The sequence below is a fragment of the Scleropages formosus genome, chromosome 3 (assembly GCF_900964775.1).
Source record: "Scleropages formosus chromosome 3, fSclFor1.1, whole genome shotgun sequence".
NCBI lineage: Eukaryota > Metazoa > Chordata > Actinopteri > Osteoglossiformes > Osteoglossidae > Scleropages > Scleropages formosus.
This window is the reverse complement of record NC_041808.1, coordinates 31,379,298-31,396,483: the sequence shown is the minus strand read 5'-3', so window position 1 is coordinate 31,396,483 and position 17,186 is coordinate 31,379,298. Positions and strand designations below refer to the sequence as shown.

Here is a 17,186-nt window from a genome sequence, read left to right as displayed (position 1 = left end):
TACATTGCTAGATACACTACAATGGGTCACTCATCCATACATCAGTGGAACACACTCTCTGTCACTCACCCACTATGGGTGAACCTGGACAGCATGTCTTTGGACTGTGGGAGGAAACCAGAGCACCCTGAGGAAACCCACGCAGACACGGGGAGAACATACAAACTATACACAGACTGAGCGGGGATCGACCCCACATCCTATCGCACTACCCAGGCGCTGTGAGACAGTAGCACTACTCGCTGTGCCTCCGTGCGGGGCAAGCTTTTTAACATTTCCTATTTTTATTATGTTTATACAGGCGGCAAAAATAATAAAAACGATTATAGCTACAAAACACGGAATAAAAGCTTCACTATTTAAAATGGTATTATTAATTTTAATCATATACTCCATCACCTATATCAGTTCATTTCAAATTCCATTATAAGTAGAAAATGTAAGAAAAAAAACATTCATTTTCTTCATTTGTTTTTCTCATAAGATTTAAAAAAAAACTGGAGTTCATATTTCTCAATTATGTTTTTCCAACAACAGATAAGAGAAAAAATCCACGCCAGCAACACTTAGGCTGTTTCGCTATTAAAGTTATTTAGCGAGATCCATAAACGATTCTCCGTGGGAAAAAGAGAGAATTTGACTGAAAAAAAGACTCGTCGCGTTGGACGCCGATGGAACCGGCGGCTCAATGTCCCCCCCTGGCGGCCGCAGAGGGAACATGTTTACGAGAATTGCGCTTCACTTGCGCGGAAAGCAGCTGGTGCGGTTTTCGCGGAGGCGAACAGACGCGCAGGTGTACAGCGGGCAAAGGGGAGAAACCGTTCCACACTCACACTGCGGGCAAAACATAACGTGTGTGGTCACTAGAAGGAGGCTGGGAGACCACGTCATGATATCACCTAACTCCATGTGTCTGCTGTCCCACTGCCTGCTCTCAGCCACTCAAATATATGACTTATATGTTCACTCAGGCATTCCACCTCATAATAATTTAATTTGACCTGCCTTGGTTGTTTATTTTATCACCTTTACAAAAAATGCATTTTAAATTTGCTTAACAAAGTACTAACTCTGTCCTATCTTCTCGTTGAGCACTACCTCGCTACATAAGACCCGAGGAGGCCGGCCAGCGGTGACGGACGAATTCCGTGCTGACGGAGGATGATGCCCACCTGCCGTGACGATCGAGACGTTCCATGCCGAGCTGGGGATCCAAGATTCCATTTACCAACGTTATAATTACTTGTTAAACACTGGCTTACAAATTGTTACTTTCTAGAATGCCCAGGAGGGGTGGGCTACCACTGGCCCATGGACCCCCAGTGGGTTTTCCTCCCTCAGCCTTCAGCTGGGAGTTTTTGTTCCTTTCCCCAGTGGCCAGTAGGTATACTTATAGCTCTATAATAATTTCTTTATTATGGTAGCTATTAGTTGACTGTCTTCTTTCAATTTTTCTTGCTGTATGCCTGTGTTAAAGTGCTCTGTGTCACTGCGTGAGAAGAGCGCTCTATAAAAAATAAAAATAATAATAATAATAATAAAATAAAATGCGAAGCTCTTATTAGACCCTTTTATGATGAAACAATTGTGTCGGATACTGTTGGGTCAAATGATTGTAGATTTCACTTCTTGGATTATCTAAATAGAGGAGAAATGGCTCGGAAATAATGTGACTGTTGGAGGAAGAGGTTCGATTACATTCGGCACCATCCTTTTCTGGTATGCAGCATCGTCCGGGAGTAGGCATCAGCCTCGGACTGAAATTAGGTGGGTGAATAGCCTATTTGAGATATTTTAACAATAGAACTCAAGGGATCCTCGAGGAAGTAGAACGTTTTGAATGTATATGCAAGCTGATGCAGAATGAGGACTGAAGAGGAGAATCATTTAAAAGAAATTAATCTGACCAGCTGAAGTAAAGGAGAGAATGCATATATCCTGGCTTTGGATGATGGAAAGAAGGAAAGAAAGAAATGTTAATAATGGGTAATGGCTGTAAACTATCAGATGGCAAATTACCACTTTACCTGTGGCATGCACTGAGAGGAGCTCTTGTTTTTACATTGTTTTCTCTTACACTGGGCCCAGGCGTAAACCTTGTTGACTGAAAATTGGCGGGAACCTATTCAATAAGTCTTTTTTAAAAAATTTTCATTGCTTATAAATCTTCATGAGTCCCACGGAGCACATTAACATTTCCAAGTAATTAAAAGTACCGTGTGTGCAATAAGCACAGAGCAACAACGTTAGACTGCAAAACACTGGATAATACAAAAAAACTCAACTTGCTTTGTGATTCTGTGAAAACACGTCATTTATATATACAAATAACAGAGAGAACATTTTCAGTCTAATTCACGGTCCGTTAAAAAATGGAGCGAAAGTCGTTTCTTGCTAACAAAACAAATGAAAAATATGGGCATTCTCTATTATGTATGTAAACACAGCCAGACATTCCCAGTAGCTCAGCTCGTGTGACAAGATCATACTTATCCAATTTTTTTTGTCCCTAGGAAAAGATCAACCAAAGCAAGCCAGCCATCCATCCTCAACAACCGCTTATCCTACGCAGGGTCCCCGCAAGCGGGGCACAAGGCTGAAGGGGGAGGGGACACACCCAGGACGGGACGCCAGTCCATCACAAGGCACCCCAAGCAGGGCTCGAACCCCAGACTCGCCAAACAGCACACTCCAGCTGAACCCGTAGCACCGCCACACCCCCCCATCAACCAAAACACTAAAAAATTAAAATCCAGTAATAGTGAAACTTACTGATGTTCACTTAAAGAAATGTAGCTGAAATTAAAAATTATTTGTACACACACACATACACACATTTGAGTTACAAGTAACAGTATACTAAGTGCTTTTTTAAATGCTCAGTGTTTTCTTTCAGATAATTAGTAGCAGGAAGTTCTCACTGGTTAATTCCTTTGTGTTAATTTTGCAGTTCTTAAGGTATTTTTTTGTGGCATTGCTGTCCATTAACTTTCTCTTGCTTTATTTTCAAGCCTTCAGTACTTTAATGAGCTGTCATTTTTTTTTTTTTTTTTTACATTTTTTAGGTTCCTTTGAAAGGGAAAGTCAAACTTGCAAGTCAAGAAAGAACGTCTGTGGTTAAATACCTGATCTCCTGACCCTTATGTCCCAGGGAACAGCTGGTCAGATCCCATGTCCGCGATGTCAGCCTTGGAGAAAGTGTTAAACAGGCAGACACCTTGGCTCATAGGCAAGGCGCAGATATGCTGCTGCAGGAAGCAGACAAGCAGATAATACAAAGAGAGCTCTGGTTCCTCCTTGAGTGAGGGTTAGCAACACGCCTGATAACTCGAGCAGCCGTCTAATCAATTGTCACAGCAGGAAATGTGAAAGGGTACTGTAAAAAAAGCAAAATGCAGAATGAAATTCAGATAAAATGTTGTAGATTCATACTATTTGGTTCTGTTTTTTGGAGCTGCTGTACAAAATGAAATATGAGTCAGTAAGAGCGCGTCTGTGTTTTTTATTAGCATGCCTCTACTTGAAGATGGCAGCTTGAAGACGGTTAATACATGCAAACAAATAATATTTATAATATTAGTTAGATAAGCTCTTAATCAGTAAGTAAGTCAAAAAAAGCGGTTACTGGTCGGAAGGTGAGTTCTGTGCATCATTACTATTTATGGCTCAGTGAACCTGGTATATTTTGTCATTCAGAATCTAAAAAAGTTTTAATGGCACACAAATTTAAATTGTATATATAATTTTTCACAAGAATTATCTTTGTTGTTGTGTATATACAAAGTGTTTATTGAGTGAAACTACTTGTTGCAGCAAACTAGAGCCTAACCGGGCAACACAGGGCACAAGGCTGGAGGGGGAGGGGACACACCCAGGACGGGACGCCAGTCTATCACAAGGCACCCCAAGCAGGACTCGAACCCCAGACCCACCAGAGAGCAGGACCTGGCCAAGCCCCCTGCACCACCGCACCCCCGCACCCCCGCCACAATGTGTTGAGGGGTTTAAATTTTATACAGGTAGTATAATAAAGATGACACACATTGAAACAACACCTGAAATATCACTGTGAATGTTGATGAATGGGCAAGGTGCAGTGTTTGTGGAGTGGTAATCCGGAGGTAAGAGACACAACACTACTCTGTTTCCAGAAGATGCACTGTCACTGTGACCCCAAAGGACATAATTTAACAGCCTGCCAACTCAGATTCCCGTGGGAGTATTATTGGATTAGCCAGTCTTGGTTTGTCTATTAGCTACAAAATGCCTGCAAAAGGAGAAAAAAGAATTCTTCTCTTGAACCATAAAAGCCTGTGACAGCTTCTTTAAGTGCCCGACAAGTTCTTTGTGAAGTTTCTAATGCACTTGAGAAAAACGTCCAATTTCAAAGACAAAAAGAGACAAAATTTTCATTCAGTGATACAACTTGAAGGACATGAGAGCTGAAATAAAAAAAATCAAGAACAGGTAATTATATTGTTTCTTCTTAATGATATTTTGATTTTAAATATTTATATGTTATGGGGGCGCGGTGGCGCAGTAGGTTGGACCACAGTCCTGCTCTCCGGTGGGTCTGGGGTTCGAGTCCCGCTTGGGGTGCCTTGCGGCGGACTGGCGTCCCGTCCTGGGTGTGTCCCCTCCCCCTCCAGCCTTACGCCCTGTGTTACCGGGTAGGCTCCGGTTCCCCGTGACCCCGTATGGGACAAGCGGTTCTGAAAATGTGTGTGTGTATTTATATATTTACATTTATTCATTTAGCAGACGCTTTTCTCCAAAGTGACGTACATCTCAGAGAAAGACACTTTGTATGTTACATTATGAGAAAGAGAGACATTGTTGCAAATGTGTGACTCTTAAGTAAACTTAATTTGCTTCTTTCCACTTGATGCACCGATGTTCATCGCTCGAGTATGTGAATAAAACTCAGGATAGACGAATCCTGATAACCTTCCTACATTTTTTAAGGTACACAAACATTTACATACAATACAGGAGTAGCGGCTGTGTAAAGACTTATCGTGGGATGATCATAAAGTTGCGGCACATGAACATTTACACCATACATGTGCTTGAGAGATCATGGGTGAATTGAGTCTGGAAAAGGTGAGTTTTCAGACCCTTCTTGAATGTAGACAGAGTTTCAGCAGTTCTGAGTGAGAGGGGGAGGTCATTCCACCACAACGGAGCCAGAACTGAGAACATCCACACTTTTCTTTTTGTGTGAGACCACCAGCAGGCAGAAGTAGATGAGCGAAGGGGTGTGGTTGGGGTGTAGCGGTTGATCAAGTCTTGTAAATAGCTGGGAGCAGTTCTATTGATGCATTTGCAGGCAATATTTAAACTGATAACAATTTTCAAACTTGATCAATGAGGAAATTTAAACCTTTCAAAATAGACAACAAATTTTGTACAAGGAGTATGTACTGGGGTGGCTTCCTGTTACAGCAGGTAGCGCAGGTGCCTCACCTCTTCTAGGCTGTGGGTTTGGACATGTGGTTCAGGTAAATCTGGGACCCCAGAGTGCCCATGGTGTATGTAGGAATGAATGATTGTGTGTAGGACTGCTCTGTGATGGACCGGCACCCTGTTTAGGATGTACTCTGCCTCATGCCCTATACGTTTTGGATTGACTGTAGACTACTGTGACAGTATTGGGGGTGCGGTGGCGCAGTGGGTTGGACCACAGTCCTGCTCTGCGGTGGGTCTGGGGTTCGAGTCCCGCTTGGGGTGCTCTGCGACGGACTGGCGTCCCGTCCTGGGTGTGTCCCCTCCCCCTCCGGCCTTACGCCCTGTGTTACCGGGTTGGCTCCGGTTCCCCGTGACCCCGTATGGGACAAGCGGTTCTGAAAATGTGTGTGTGTGTGTGTACTGTGACATTAGAAAAGCACTTATTGATAATGGATTATAGTGAATTTTATTTTTGGCCAACAGTATTTTGTGTTTTAATATAAGCAAGTTAATTTGTGCATAACAGAACCTGTTTTACAGTTACTGTTGAAACCAACTTATAATTAATGAGGCCTGAGTGAGCTGACTCCTGATTGAAATGCAAAATTGAAATGAACTTCAGTTAAGTGTTAGCTGTCAGAATATGTGTATTCATGTATATATGTACATTGTCATGCAGAGATGTGTATTAGGTGTATTAAATGCATTTTTGACTTATAATTTTTTGGACTTACAATGGGTCTCACAGAACGTAACCTCATTGTAAGTCGGGGACCACCTGTATGTATATATGTATATATGTGTATTGTCACGCAGAACCGAGGACGTGGGGGCAGCTAGACCCAAGTGCAGGATCAGTCGTCAGGAATCAAGGGATCAGGCAAGTTCTCGTTGTTGGGGACGGGTGAAGAGTCGGTCGATCGGCAGTCAGAGTGAGAGCGAGGATCCAAGGATGTGGTCAGGGGACGAAGCGAAAGGTCGAAAGCCTGGGAACGGAGACAGGAAGCAAGGGACGAGGAAGAACTAGACATACCGCAGGAGAGACAGTTGTCTCAGTGAGATTCCGCAATTGTACAGGAGCTGAGGAGGGTCTTTTAAAGGCGAGCGCTCAGTCAGGTGCTTGATTGGTGTCAGGTGCTGTTGGCTGTGGTGCGGGAATGGACATGACATGTATATTGTAATGACCCGTGTTACTGTGTTTGAGTGGGAAATGTCTTTCTTGTAATTGGTTAGATTTTGATGACCTACTGGGAATATAAGGGGGTGATTGCGTCTGCCATAGGGAGAAAAGAAGAGAGAGTCTGGGGGCGCTAAGCAGGCTGGGAAGACTGGCCGGAAGCACAGGTCCTGGAGGAAACGGGGTCCTTGGACTGAGAGCATTATTTACCTGTGTGCTGGTGTTCAAATAAATGTTCGAGATGAATGCTGCCTCTGTGCCCTTCTTTGCCCCATCAAAATCCACAACACTGCATGCCACTATATATATATATATATATATATATATGTATTCTGACAGCTAACACTTTAAATTTAAATTCATTTCAATTTTGCATTTCAATCAGGGATCAACTCACTTGGGCCTCATTCATGTCATATACTTTTTCTGTTGAAGTAAAGCACTCTGGGAGGCGTGGTGACGCAGTGGGTTGGACCAGCTCCTGCTCTCCGCTGGGTCTGGGGTTTGAGTCCTGCTGGGGGTGCCTTGCGACGGACTGGCGTCCCGTCCTGGGTGTGTTCCCTTGCCCTGTATTGCCCGGTTGGGCTCTGGTTCCCTGTGACTCTGTATGGGACAAGCGGGTCAGAAAGTGTGTGTGTGTGTGTGTGTGTGTGTGTGTGTGTGTGTAATGCACTCTTTGTATTGCTCTCTGAGATATACGTTGCATTTGCAAAATGAATAAATGTAAATCTGAATGTAAATACACACTAAGTTGTGACTATGCATGGCTTCTGTTGTGCCACCTATCACTCAAAATTAACCATATTGAAGTATATCTGTACTTTAAAAGAGAGCATGATGTAGGAAAAGATTTTGTGGTCAGATACAGCCAAGACTGAGCTTTTTGGCTAAAAGTCAAAGTGCTGTGTACGTGCCAACCTAGCACAGCTTGTCTCTCAAGAAACACCTTGCTGAGATTAAAATATGGTGATGGCAGGATCATGCTGTGGGGCTGCTTTTCCTCAGCAGTGACTGTGCATCTTGTTAAAAAAAACGAATAGACAGAGAGAAACTCAAAGATATACTAAAAGAGAATTTGCTTCGGTCTGCTAAAAAAAACTGAGACAGATTACCTTTCAGTAAGATTGTGATCCCAGGCAAAAGTCCAAACCAACATTGGAATAGGTCAAGAAAACAAAAAGTCAGTGTCCAGTAGTGACCCAGACAAAGCCCTAATCATAATCCCCCTGAGAATCTCTGGCACTATAGTCCAGAAGCAGCATCTACCTAATCTGAACAATCTGGAGCGAATGTACCTAGAAGTATGTGAGCATACTTGGCAATAAAGCTCGTTCTGATTCTGATTCTGATTCTGAAGTATTGGTCAAAGTCACTCTTAAACCTTTTGAACATTTTTTTCTGTAGGCACCTTCCTTTTACTGATCATTTTCAGAATTTTACTGCAAGTTTTATTAATACAACAAATATACCGACCAATGTCCACAACCGCTCGTCCCTAGGGGGGAAGCGGCGAGCCAGAGCCTACCTGTCAAAACAGGGTGCAAGGCCAAAGGGGGAGGGAACACACCCTGCACAGGATGCCAGTCCTCTGCAAGGCACCCCAGCAGGGCCCAAACCCCAGACCCGCCACACAGCGGGGCCTGGTCAAATCCGCCATGCCACGTCACCACGCCCCCCCCAATAGAACAAATATATATTTTTTTAATCCAGTAGATATGGAAAATATTAATTCTTGTAGTTTGATAAGGTGTTGCGGTGCTGAGACACCAATATCTTTTTCAAAAGTGATGTGACAGTGAAGCAATGCTGTAAAATCTTAAACTTTTGAATGATTCGCAGGCTTTTCTGTTGGATGGAATTTTTGCCCCTCTAATTCTAGGGACAGTTTGATGGTCTCAGTAATGTGTTATTTTCCCATGCATGCTTTTAAATTATTAGAACCTCTTCTTGCAGTGTCCATCATGCCAATGGTTACAGCGAACACTTGATACAACACTGGGTGATTTCAGAGATTGCCTTACAGGCAGGCTGCAGTTACCCGCCTCAGTGCTGCAACCTGAAGTATCAATATTAATAGAAAAATGACTAAAATCTGTTTTCAAAGAGCCTGTTTACATTCACAGAGGGAAACCCTTACTATTTTTTCTATGGTTACAGATTTGGGACCGCTGTTGCCACATCCTGTAGGAACAGATGCACTACTAGCACAGTGAAAACAATGGAAAGTAAAAAAAAAAAAAAAAAAAAAAATGCTCATTTGAGATTTATGTGACTTTTGTTACCGCTGCGCGAGTTAAGGTCTGGAGAGCAGTAAGTGAATGGATATGGGATTACTCGTGGACATTTCCAGTGTGGGAAAAGAACATGTGAGTAGCTGCAGGAACATCATCCATGATTTGTGGGTTCTGGGATGTGCTGGGATGGAAGATTGCCCCGAGAGACAAAAGCACTCCAGGTTTTGTCGGCGGGTGCTGCGGAAAACCGAGAAACAAGTATGAAAAAAATTAGGGCAGGGAACCGAGCCAGACACACGAGAGAGAGTGAGGGAGAGATGGAAAGAGAAAGAGAAGCTCTGTAAGTTAATGATCTACCTGTTGCTATCATGTTGAGCTGTTTGGGCCCCCGAGTGCGATGAGGCATGGTTGTACTTTACCTTGAGCAACAGTTTAGCACACTGCATATCAACCTCCTCTCAGGCTGATGGGACATTTCCGTCCTCCATTTGGGAGTTTTGACTGCTACACCTTCAGAAATGCCGGGGCGTTTCTTCATCTATACTGCCCTGCTTTAGAGGTGAGCTTTGACTGCTAGGTCCTTAAAGGTGATCACCATAACTACCAAGCTAATGGATCACCTCCCCAGTCATCTTATATATGCAGTATCAGTTATTCAAAGAAGGATGCTTCCAAAAAAAATATGCCTAACATATTACTTAACTGATTTTGTTAAACGTAAATACTTAACTCGTAATTTTAGATAGGTGCAGCTGACCTGCTCTTTGCGGAGAATTTTAACACCCAATGTAATTTTGCTCAGTTTTTTCAGCGTATTCAAAACAAATAAAAATATCCGCGATTCCTATTGTTTCATTACAGCAGTTTTAGGGTGTAGAGTTTTTATTGCTTATCATAATGTGAACTTCCTTAGGAATTCACTCTTATCTCGCTTCTCCTATCTCTGACACTATACACACAGATAAGCCACAATAAGCCCAACCCTTCATCTGAGGCTGTCGGCAAATCCATTCACTTCGCATCTATCTAATAACCGTGCCCTAATGGACAAGAGAGAAAAGGGACCTCATGTTTTTCACTGTTACATGTTTTTGAGTCATAATGTTCAGACCCCCCCCCCCCAACTCTACCATGTTTACAAGATGTAAAGTGTAAGGAACAAAGAACACCTGTAGCATGTTGGACAGTCTATCACTATGACTACAAAGTGACTCAACCGATTTTCTCTCTGATATTCACTTTAATTCTCTATTCTTGTCAGCTACAGTAACAATCTCCCTGCATCAACTTCCCTTATAAACCACCTGAAGGGGAACAACTGTTTTAATCGCAGACTGCATCTGTGTGTGAGCTTATTAGGTAATGACTTAATAAAAATCAAAGACCAAAGAAAGAACTTACAGAAACAAAGACTAAGATTAAGACAAAGTTCCTTTTATTATTCCGAATTCTTAGAAAGCATTGGCAGTGCATATTTCAGGCAACTTGTTTGGGGTGTATTAAAACCACAAAAAATATTTGCGTGAACACGTTTGGCTGGGTACGACATTCAGACCTCAGGAACAACATGACAACTGGCCCTTCATATTCATAATGAGAAATTTAAGAGAATAAAATAAAAGGTACAAATCATTTAAAAAAGAACAACGTCACCTCCTAATGAACATAACGGCCTACTGAGAATGGGCACGTAGAAGCTAAATCATTTAATCGACACATGGTAGGGTAACATTTCGTCGAAGCTGCAATTCATCCTGCTTAGAATGCTGGAGTGCTGTTGACGTGCTGCATGAGGGCTCTGTGCTGCAAAACTTATGCTGGGGTAACGAAGAAAACCAAACGTACAGAGTAAACCGTGTCCACAATGTAGACGATGAGGTTCACGCAAGTCATGAAGGACACCACTACCAAACCATCCCAGTAACAGTTTCTGGGGTTACAATTATTGGGTCGGGGGTTATTTTTGAAGCTGTAGAGGGGCCAGATAACCACTGCTGTCGTGTACATGAGGACAGCCAAGATGTTGTAGCCCGTCAGAACCTTGTCGAAGGAGAAGGGGAACAGTGCAAGGAGGCGGCAGATGGTGAAGATGATTATGATGAGCGCAAAGATAAAGCATAAACAGTACACTGCCACACACCACTGCAGCCCTGGATAAATGGGGTATATATTGGGATCCATGGAAATGAAAATGATGCAAGCCACAAAGGCCTCCAGCACCTTGAGCAGGCCAGGCACGGTGGACAGAAAGCCGCTGATCTCTCCAGGCCGAGCCCGCGTCAATCCCACCTCCACGGCATATGCGATGAAGCACAAGCAGGACATCGCGGTTGCGGCGATCTGCTTGGAGCAGCCAGAACAGGCGAAAAAATTCGGGTAGATGATGGAGGCTGCCAGTACCATCAGGGTGGCTAGCATGGCAAAGGCGGTAGTGAAGTCGTCCCAGGAGATAGGCACTTTCGTGTGCAGGGTGGTGAACTCCAGGATGAGGATGAGCAGGGTAATGATGAAGCAGAAGCACCAGGTGAACATGCTCCAGGCCCAGTACGACAAATTCTGGCTGCCGGCCGATGCCGCCAAGCTAAAGGCGATGCAGGACAGGACCACTTCCAGGATCCGCACAATGCCCACAGGCACGGTCAAAGACCGTACGTCCAAGGAAACCATGGTAACCTGCTCTTCTTGCAATTGCTCAGCTAGGTTAAAGTTCTTCGTTCACTGCCAGTTTCCCCTTTGATAAAGTCTCTCCGTCTTTTCCGCCGTCCTTTCTCCGTCTTTAAATGCAGTCACTCCCTCTTACCTTGTCTGCGGGTATTTGTAAGTTGCAACGTGCACCTCCAAACTCCTCTGCGTCCACTGAAATGGAAAAAAAAAAAAAAAAAAGTTATTCGCTAACAGAAGCAGGGCGTCTCCCAGAGCGACACGGGAGCCTGGGGAAGACGGAACTGGTCCCACTACTTTTTTCTGCCTTACCTTCCTCTAAATAAAAAACAGCAGGTTCGCGCACTGTGTCTGGAGTCGCTGTGTATGCGTGTACGCATGCGTCTGCCTGACTTTCGACACCACATCCTCTATGTAAATGGAATGAGTACTAAGAGGGCGTTGTCCCTCTTTTTTTCTGTTTGTTTATGGCCGGACTTCCACATTTCATTGGTTGCTTGGGGCCGGTTATCGTGAGCCACCCTTGCTCGCTCACATGGACAAGCTGGACTCTGATCTTAAACAGAGCCTATCCCTAAAATGGGCACTGTGGAACTCCAAGCATCTGATGACGTCATAGGGAAAAAGAACCTTGATCACAGACTCTCTGTCCTATTTTTTCTGACAAAAGGCTCTGCAAAAGAAGCCCGTACAGAGAAGCAAGGTCCCACCTTATCGATCTCCATTTTGTGTAATACGGTGAAGGAAAAGCAAAATATGTAGCCCACGCAAAATTGGGAAAACGAAATGAAGCGATAACGAATTATTACGGCCATACATATGCCATAATAACGCAACGTGTTGAGACACATCTAGTCTCGGACTTGGGAGTAATTAAAGACAGGGAACAGGAATGCAAGAATTTTGCAAGCCACCTGAGATAGAAATACGCAAATAAACACAAAAGACACCCTTCTGAGGTAGAGCGGTGTCCCCCTTTCAGAGTTCTGTTGGGTGGTCAGCCAAGGATGACCTTGGCCAGCCTTTGTTCTGCCTGACATGACAGGCTATACAAGCTGTTATTCCAATGTCTGCCTTGTCATATACAGATGAACAAACCCAGTTTGTAGGCAAGCACTGTCAATCTAGGGTTGGCATGGTGGGCTTGGCAATGCCATGTACCTTCAGGCTGAGACGCTACAGCTGCAAGCAGATCAATGTTCTGAAAACTCTCTACGTCAAGGTGCACTTCCTTTTAATCTTAAGGACACTGGTCTGCAGACAAATTCAATGTGCCAGATACAGACATTTTTCCCATTTAGAGCAAGTCAGTGGCATTAACTCTTCCCTACCCAGGACAAGAGTTAATCTTTGCTGTTCATGTTGAGTCACAAACAGCCATCCCATCAGGTCCCTCCATCCCCTTCGGCTGCCCTCTGTGATGTCACCTGTTTCGGCTCGCCGTCCCCGTCAGTTCCGGACCCCACTGCCTAACCCTCCCAGCCAGCATCGATTCAGTCGGTAATTTCATTCCGGAGATATAATGATGGAAGGTGTTTGCCTTGTTCCCCCAACACCATGGAGAGGGATAGAAGATAAAATGTGACAGCTCCTGTCCATTATTTTACTGAGACATAAGCCATTCATAGCAGTTAATTCCAGCGATGGCAACTCGCTAGGATGAATGTAATAGATACTAAGATGATGCCGTTCCAAAACATTATTTTGTCTAATAATTACATTTACATTTATTCATTTAGCAGATGCTTTTCTCCAAAGCGACGTACATCTCAGCAAAAACACAAGCAGGATAATCCATTCCCCAAAAAGATTGCACAAGTTAGGCTTCTGAGAAATTTAATAATCAGCAAGGAAATGATTAAGATGGAATCGAGGTGCTCCATCAGAGCGTTAGCTCCACCAATGAGGTTTTCATCACCATTGGTCTTATGGGCACCATGTTATTGGGAGAGAAACAAAAAATAGATAAACTACTTTCAGTTTTATTTCTGCTTGTGGCAAACATGAAGCAATTCTCCTGCATAAATTACAGGGGTAATATAATGTTGAACAGAGTAATGGCATGAAAGCACACAACTGAAGCACGAAATGCCACCTTGTCCTGTGTCGGTGAATCAAAAAAATTAGATACACGTAGATAAATGTAACACTGCACATATGTACACTCATAAATATAGTTCATGAGTTCACGTTTTTCATATCTGCTATTTCAAGCATGGAGGGTGTGGTGGTGCAGCGGTGCAGTGGGTTGGACCGGGTCCTCCTCTCCAGTGGGTCTAGGGTTCGAGTCCCGCTTGGGGTGCCTTGCAAAGGACTGGTATCCTGTCCTGGGTGTGTCCCCTTCGCTCTTTGTCCTCTGCTGCCGGGTTAGGCTCCATGACCCCGTATGGGACCAGCACTTTCAGATGATGTGATGTGACATTTCAGTTGCTAAACTAACAAATGTATTTATTTTTAATATTCGTTATGGTTATTTGACACACCACAAGTTTTCAATGGAAAGAAATGAAGAATTCGTACTCACGGAATGAATACGTCTAGGCAGTTTGCGTTCCGCAGAACTATGGAAAAAAATGGCAGGTTAAAGCACTAAACACTATAAAGAAAGGGATGTACAGAGAACGGATCAAATTCATTTTCAGTCAATTATCGACAATGTTGACACAGGAAGTAAGATCACTGGCATGCAAAAAACATTTGACTTTCAGCCACAGAGAGCACATAGCAGTGTTGAGTGCTACAGTGACTGCACGCACACATTTTCAGAACCGCTTGTCCCATACAGGGTCACAGGGAACCGGAGCCTAACCCGGCAACTCAGGGCGTAAGGCCGGAGGGGGAGGGGACACACCCAGGACGGGACGCCAATCCGCCGCAAGGCACCCCAAGTGGGACTCGAACCCCAGACCAACCAGAGAGCAGGACCCAGTCCACCCCACTGCGCCACTGTGCCACCGCACCCCCTACACAGTGACTGCAATATTCGGTAATTATTTACTGCTTCATTGTATGAGAAAAATCTAAGGAAAAGAATAAATGGCCTTATTTGCTGGCATTTTCGATGCAGGAGGGCAGGGCAGCCGCTTGTACTTGGACTGCAAACGCTTACTTTTCTCCATTGGCTGGGACTGGGAGTTCTTTTGTTTTCCTCTCAGCTGTTGCCAGCTGGCATACTCTGTTGTTATTTATATGTTATAATCGTCATTTTGGGGTATTTTTAGTAACCTTGTTTAGCATAACCACCTTGTTCATCACTGTGTCACTGGTGAGAAGAATACTGCTCGAAATATAAATTTAATTTTAGATCACCAATAAATTGTTGTCCATTAACACACTAGAATCTGATCAAGAAAACTTTGGCAACAAAACTGGCAATAACCTTTCAAAGGAAACTTCTCTGTTCCCACCTATTACCCAGAATCGTTCCCAACTCTGTAACCTTGGGACTTGAATTCTGATATTTTCCTCACTTGCATGCTGAGCTCCACATCCTGGTTGACTATTGTCAGCCTCGCGGGGGAATATCTGAGAGGGAGTCAAGGATGTGGTTACATCTGGATCTCTCCACGCCTCTGATATGCTGGTTCTCATGGAGGGGTAAACTTTTTCACCTTGGTGAAGAGGGAGATCTGTGTTATAAAGATACAGACATAGCAACTTTCAAAATAATCAAAAGGCATCCACTTCTGGTCCCCTTCAGCCATTAGACGTCATTAGTGATGTATTACGGCAAGATGCACAGAGCAGTGTGAAGTGGAACTGTGAATGCAATATTAAGTTATCATTTACCAGGGAGTAAATGCTTTCAAACCAGGGGTACGAGGAATAATGAGTGGGTTCTGAAGATTGTTGGAATAAAGTCTGGGGGTGAGGGTGCAGAAAGAACTCCGGACCCTTTCTGTCTCTCTTTTTAATAGAAACATTAAAAACACACACACACACACATTTTTTTTCAAATACTACAAAAGCTGACTCAGCTAAGAGGGTGTGGGTGGGCGTTACATTCACCGTATATGTTTGCCATGTTCCTACATTGCTATGACGGAGCGGAGATTAAATAATGTGGTTCGTTCATTAAACAGCACAATCATAACTGATTAATAACAAAAAAATGTTTAAAGCCCAGCATAGTGGGGAATGATGAGTAGAACCGAGAACCCTCAAGAAGAGAGAACCACTCTCTCAAGCGTGCTCTTCCATTCCTTGAACATTTCCTCAGCTGAGTACCAGAATACTGTTTTCAGTGAAAAAATATTATTGTATACATGTATGAGAGACATATGAGCGAGTGGTCCTCTCTTCCAGAGCTCCATATTCATGTACTATATATATACAGTACGTGTGTATATATATATATATATATATATATATATATGTGTGTGCATACATACACACATGTATATGTGGTTCTCAGTTCTAGAATTCTGCATACATGTATATGTGCAGTACATATGCATACAAACATACACATATATAGATTTTCCTTCTCGTTTTACCTGCCCTTCTCAAAATAATCATTAAATTAACACACCTGTGGAAAACTCTGTTACAAGGAAACCCAAAACCAGAGTGGCTCCTCCATGGATAGGCTGTGGGGGATAACAGAGCCAAAGTAACAAAGCAAGATTTGCGACAGACTGTTGGCAGAATTTGAAGGATCCTGAAAAATTTTGGTGGCACAGTAGTGGAGCCAGTATTGACTGCCTCACAGTGCTGGGGTTGTGGATTAGGACCTACGTCTGAACCCTGTACAATCTAGGAGGAAGAGTTTGCATGCCCTCCCAGTTTTCTCCAGGTGCTCAGGTTTCCTCCCACAATTCAAAGACATGTGTTTCAGGTAACTTCAAATTGTCCATAGTTTGCGTATGGGTGAGTGATACTTTGTGTGTGGTTGCCCTGCAGCGGGTCAAGGTCCCATCCAAGGTGTTTCCTGCTCAGGTAAGTGTCGAAACCTTGTAGAATAGGCTCCAGACAACCATAACTCTACCATCATGGCCCCAAGCACCGTAGACACCAGTTTCCAAAAGAGGGCTCCGTTTCTTCAGTACAAAGGGAGTCGGTACATTTGTGAGGCATGTGCTAATCAGCCAAACCTTCAAAAGGGCACGGAATTCGGCCACTTGTTGCAGGATCTGCCCTCATAGTGAACACAGCATTAGGTACTAGTGGTTTAATTCATCATAGTTCCTTGTCCTACATTTCCCACCTAGTTCCTAGTCTCTTTTAGCACTTATTACTGTAAATAAAAGTCATACATCGGGATCCATCAGTTCTCTGTATTTCACCTGCATTGGAAAAAATGGTTACTGCTAATGGATGGATGGATGGAAGGAAAAAATCCAAAGATTTAGCTATGCAGATACACACACACACACACACATTTTCAGAACCGCTTGTCCCATACGGGGTCACGGGGAACCGGAGCCAACCCGGTAACACAGGGCGTAAGGCCGGAGGGGGAGGGGACACACCCAGGACGGGACGCCAGTCCGTCGCAAGGCACCCCAAGCGGGACTCGAACCCCAGACCCACGGGAGAGCAGGACTGCGGTCCAACCCACTGCGCCACCGCACCCCCTGCTATGCAGATAAAATAGTCTAATTTCCATCTCCTTTTTTAGTGCAACTGCACAAGCATCGATATTTTGGCAGAGATAATTGTAACCA

General features: G+C 43.8%; 1 protein-coding gene across 3 annotated transcripts; it reads right to left on the bottom strand.

The window, feature by feature from the left end:
* Window positions 1–10,332: 10,332 nt before the first annotated feature.
* Window positions 10,333–15,137, bottom strand: LOC108928834 (myeloid-associated differentiation marker homolog). 3 transcript variants are annotated; one of them, XM_018742997.2, is made up of 2 exons: window positions 14,991–15,137; window positions 10,333–11,715 (listed from the first exon to the last, which is right to left on the bottom strand). In XM_018742997.2, the coding sequence occupies exon 2, from the start codon at window positions 11,524–11,526 to the stop codon at window positions 10,672–10,674; it is 855 nt and encodes a 284-aa protein (XP_018598513.1). In that variant the 5' UTR covers window positions 11,527–11,715; window positions 14,991–15,137; the 3' UTR covers window positions 10,333–10,671. The 3 variants fall into 3 exon arrangements, with proteins under 3 accessions (XP_018598513.1, XP_018598514.1, XP_018598512.1); XM_018742998.2 differs by lacking the exon at window positions 14,991–15,137 and adding an exon at window positions 14,045–14,081; XM_018742996.2 differs by lacking the exon at window positions 14,991–15,137 and adding an exon at window positions 11,833–11,914.
* Between the last annotated feature and the right edge of the window lie 2,049 nt (window positions 15,138–17,186).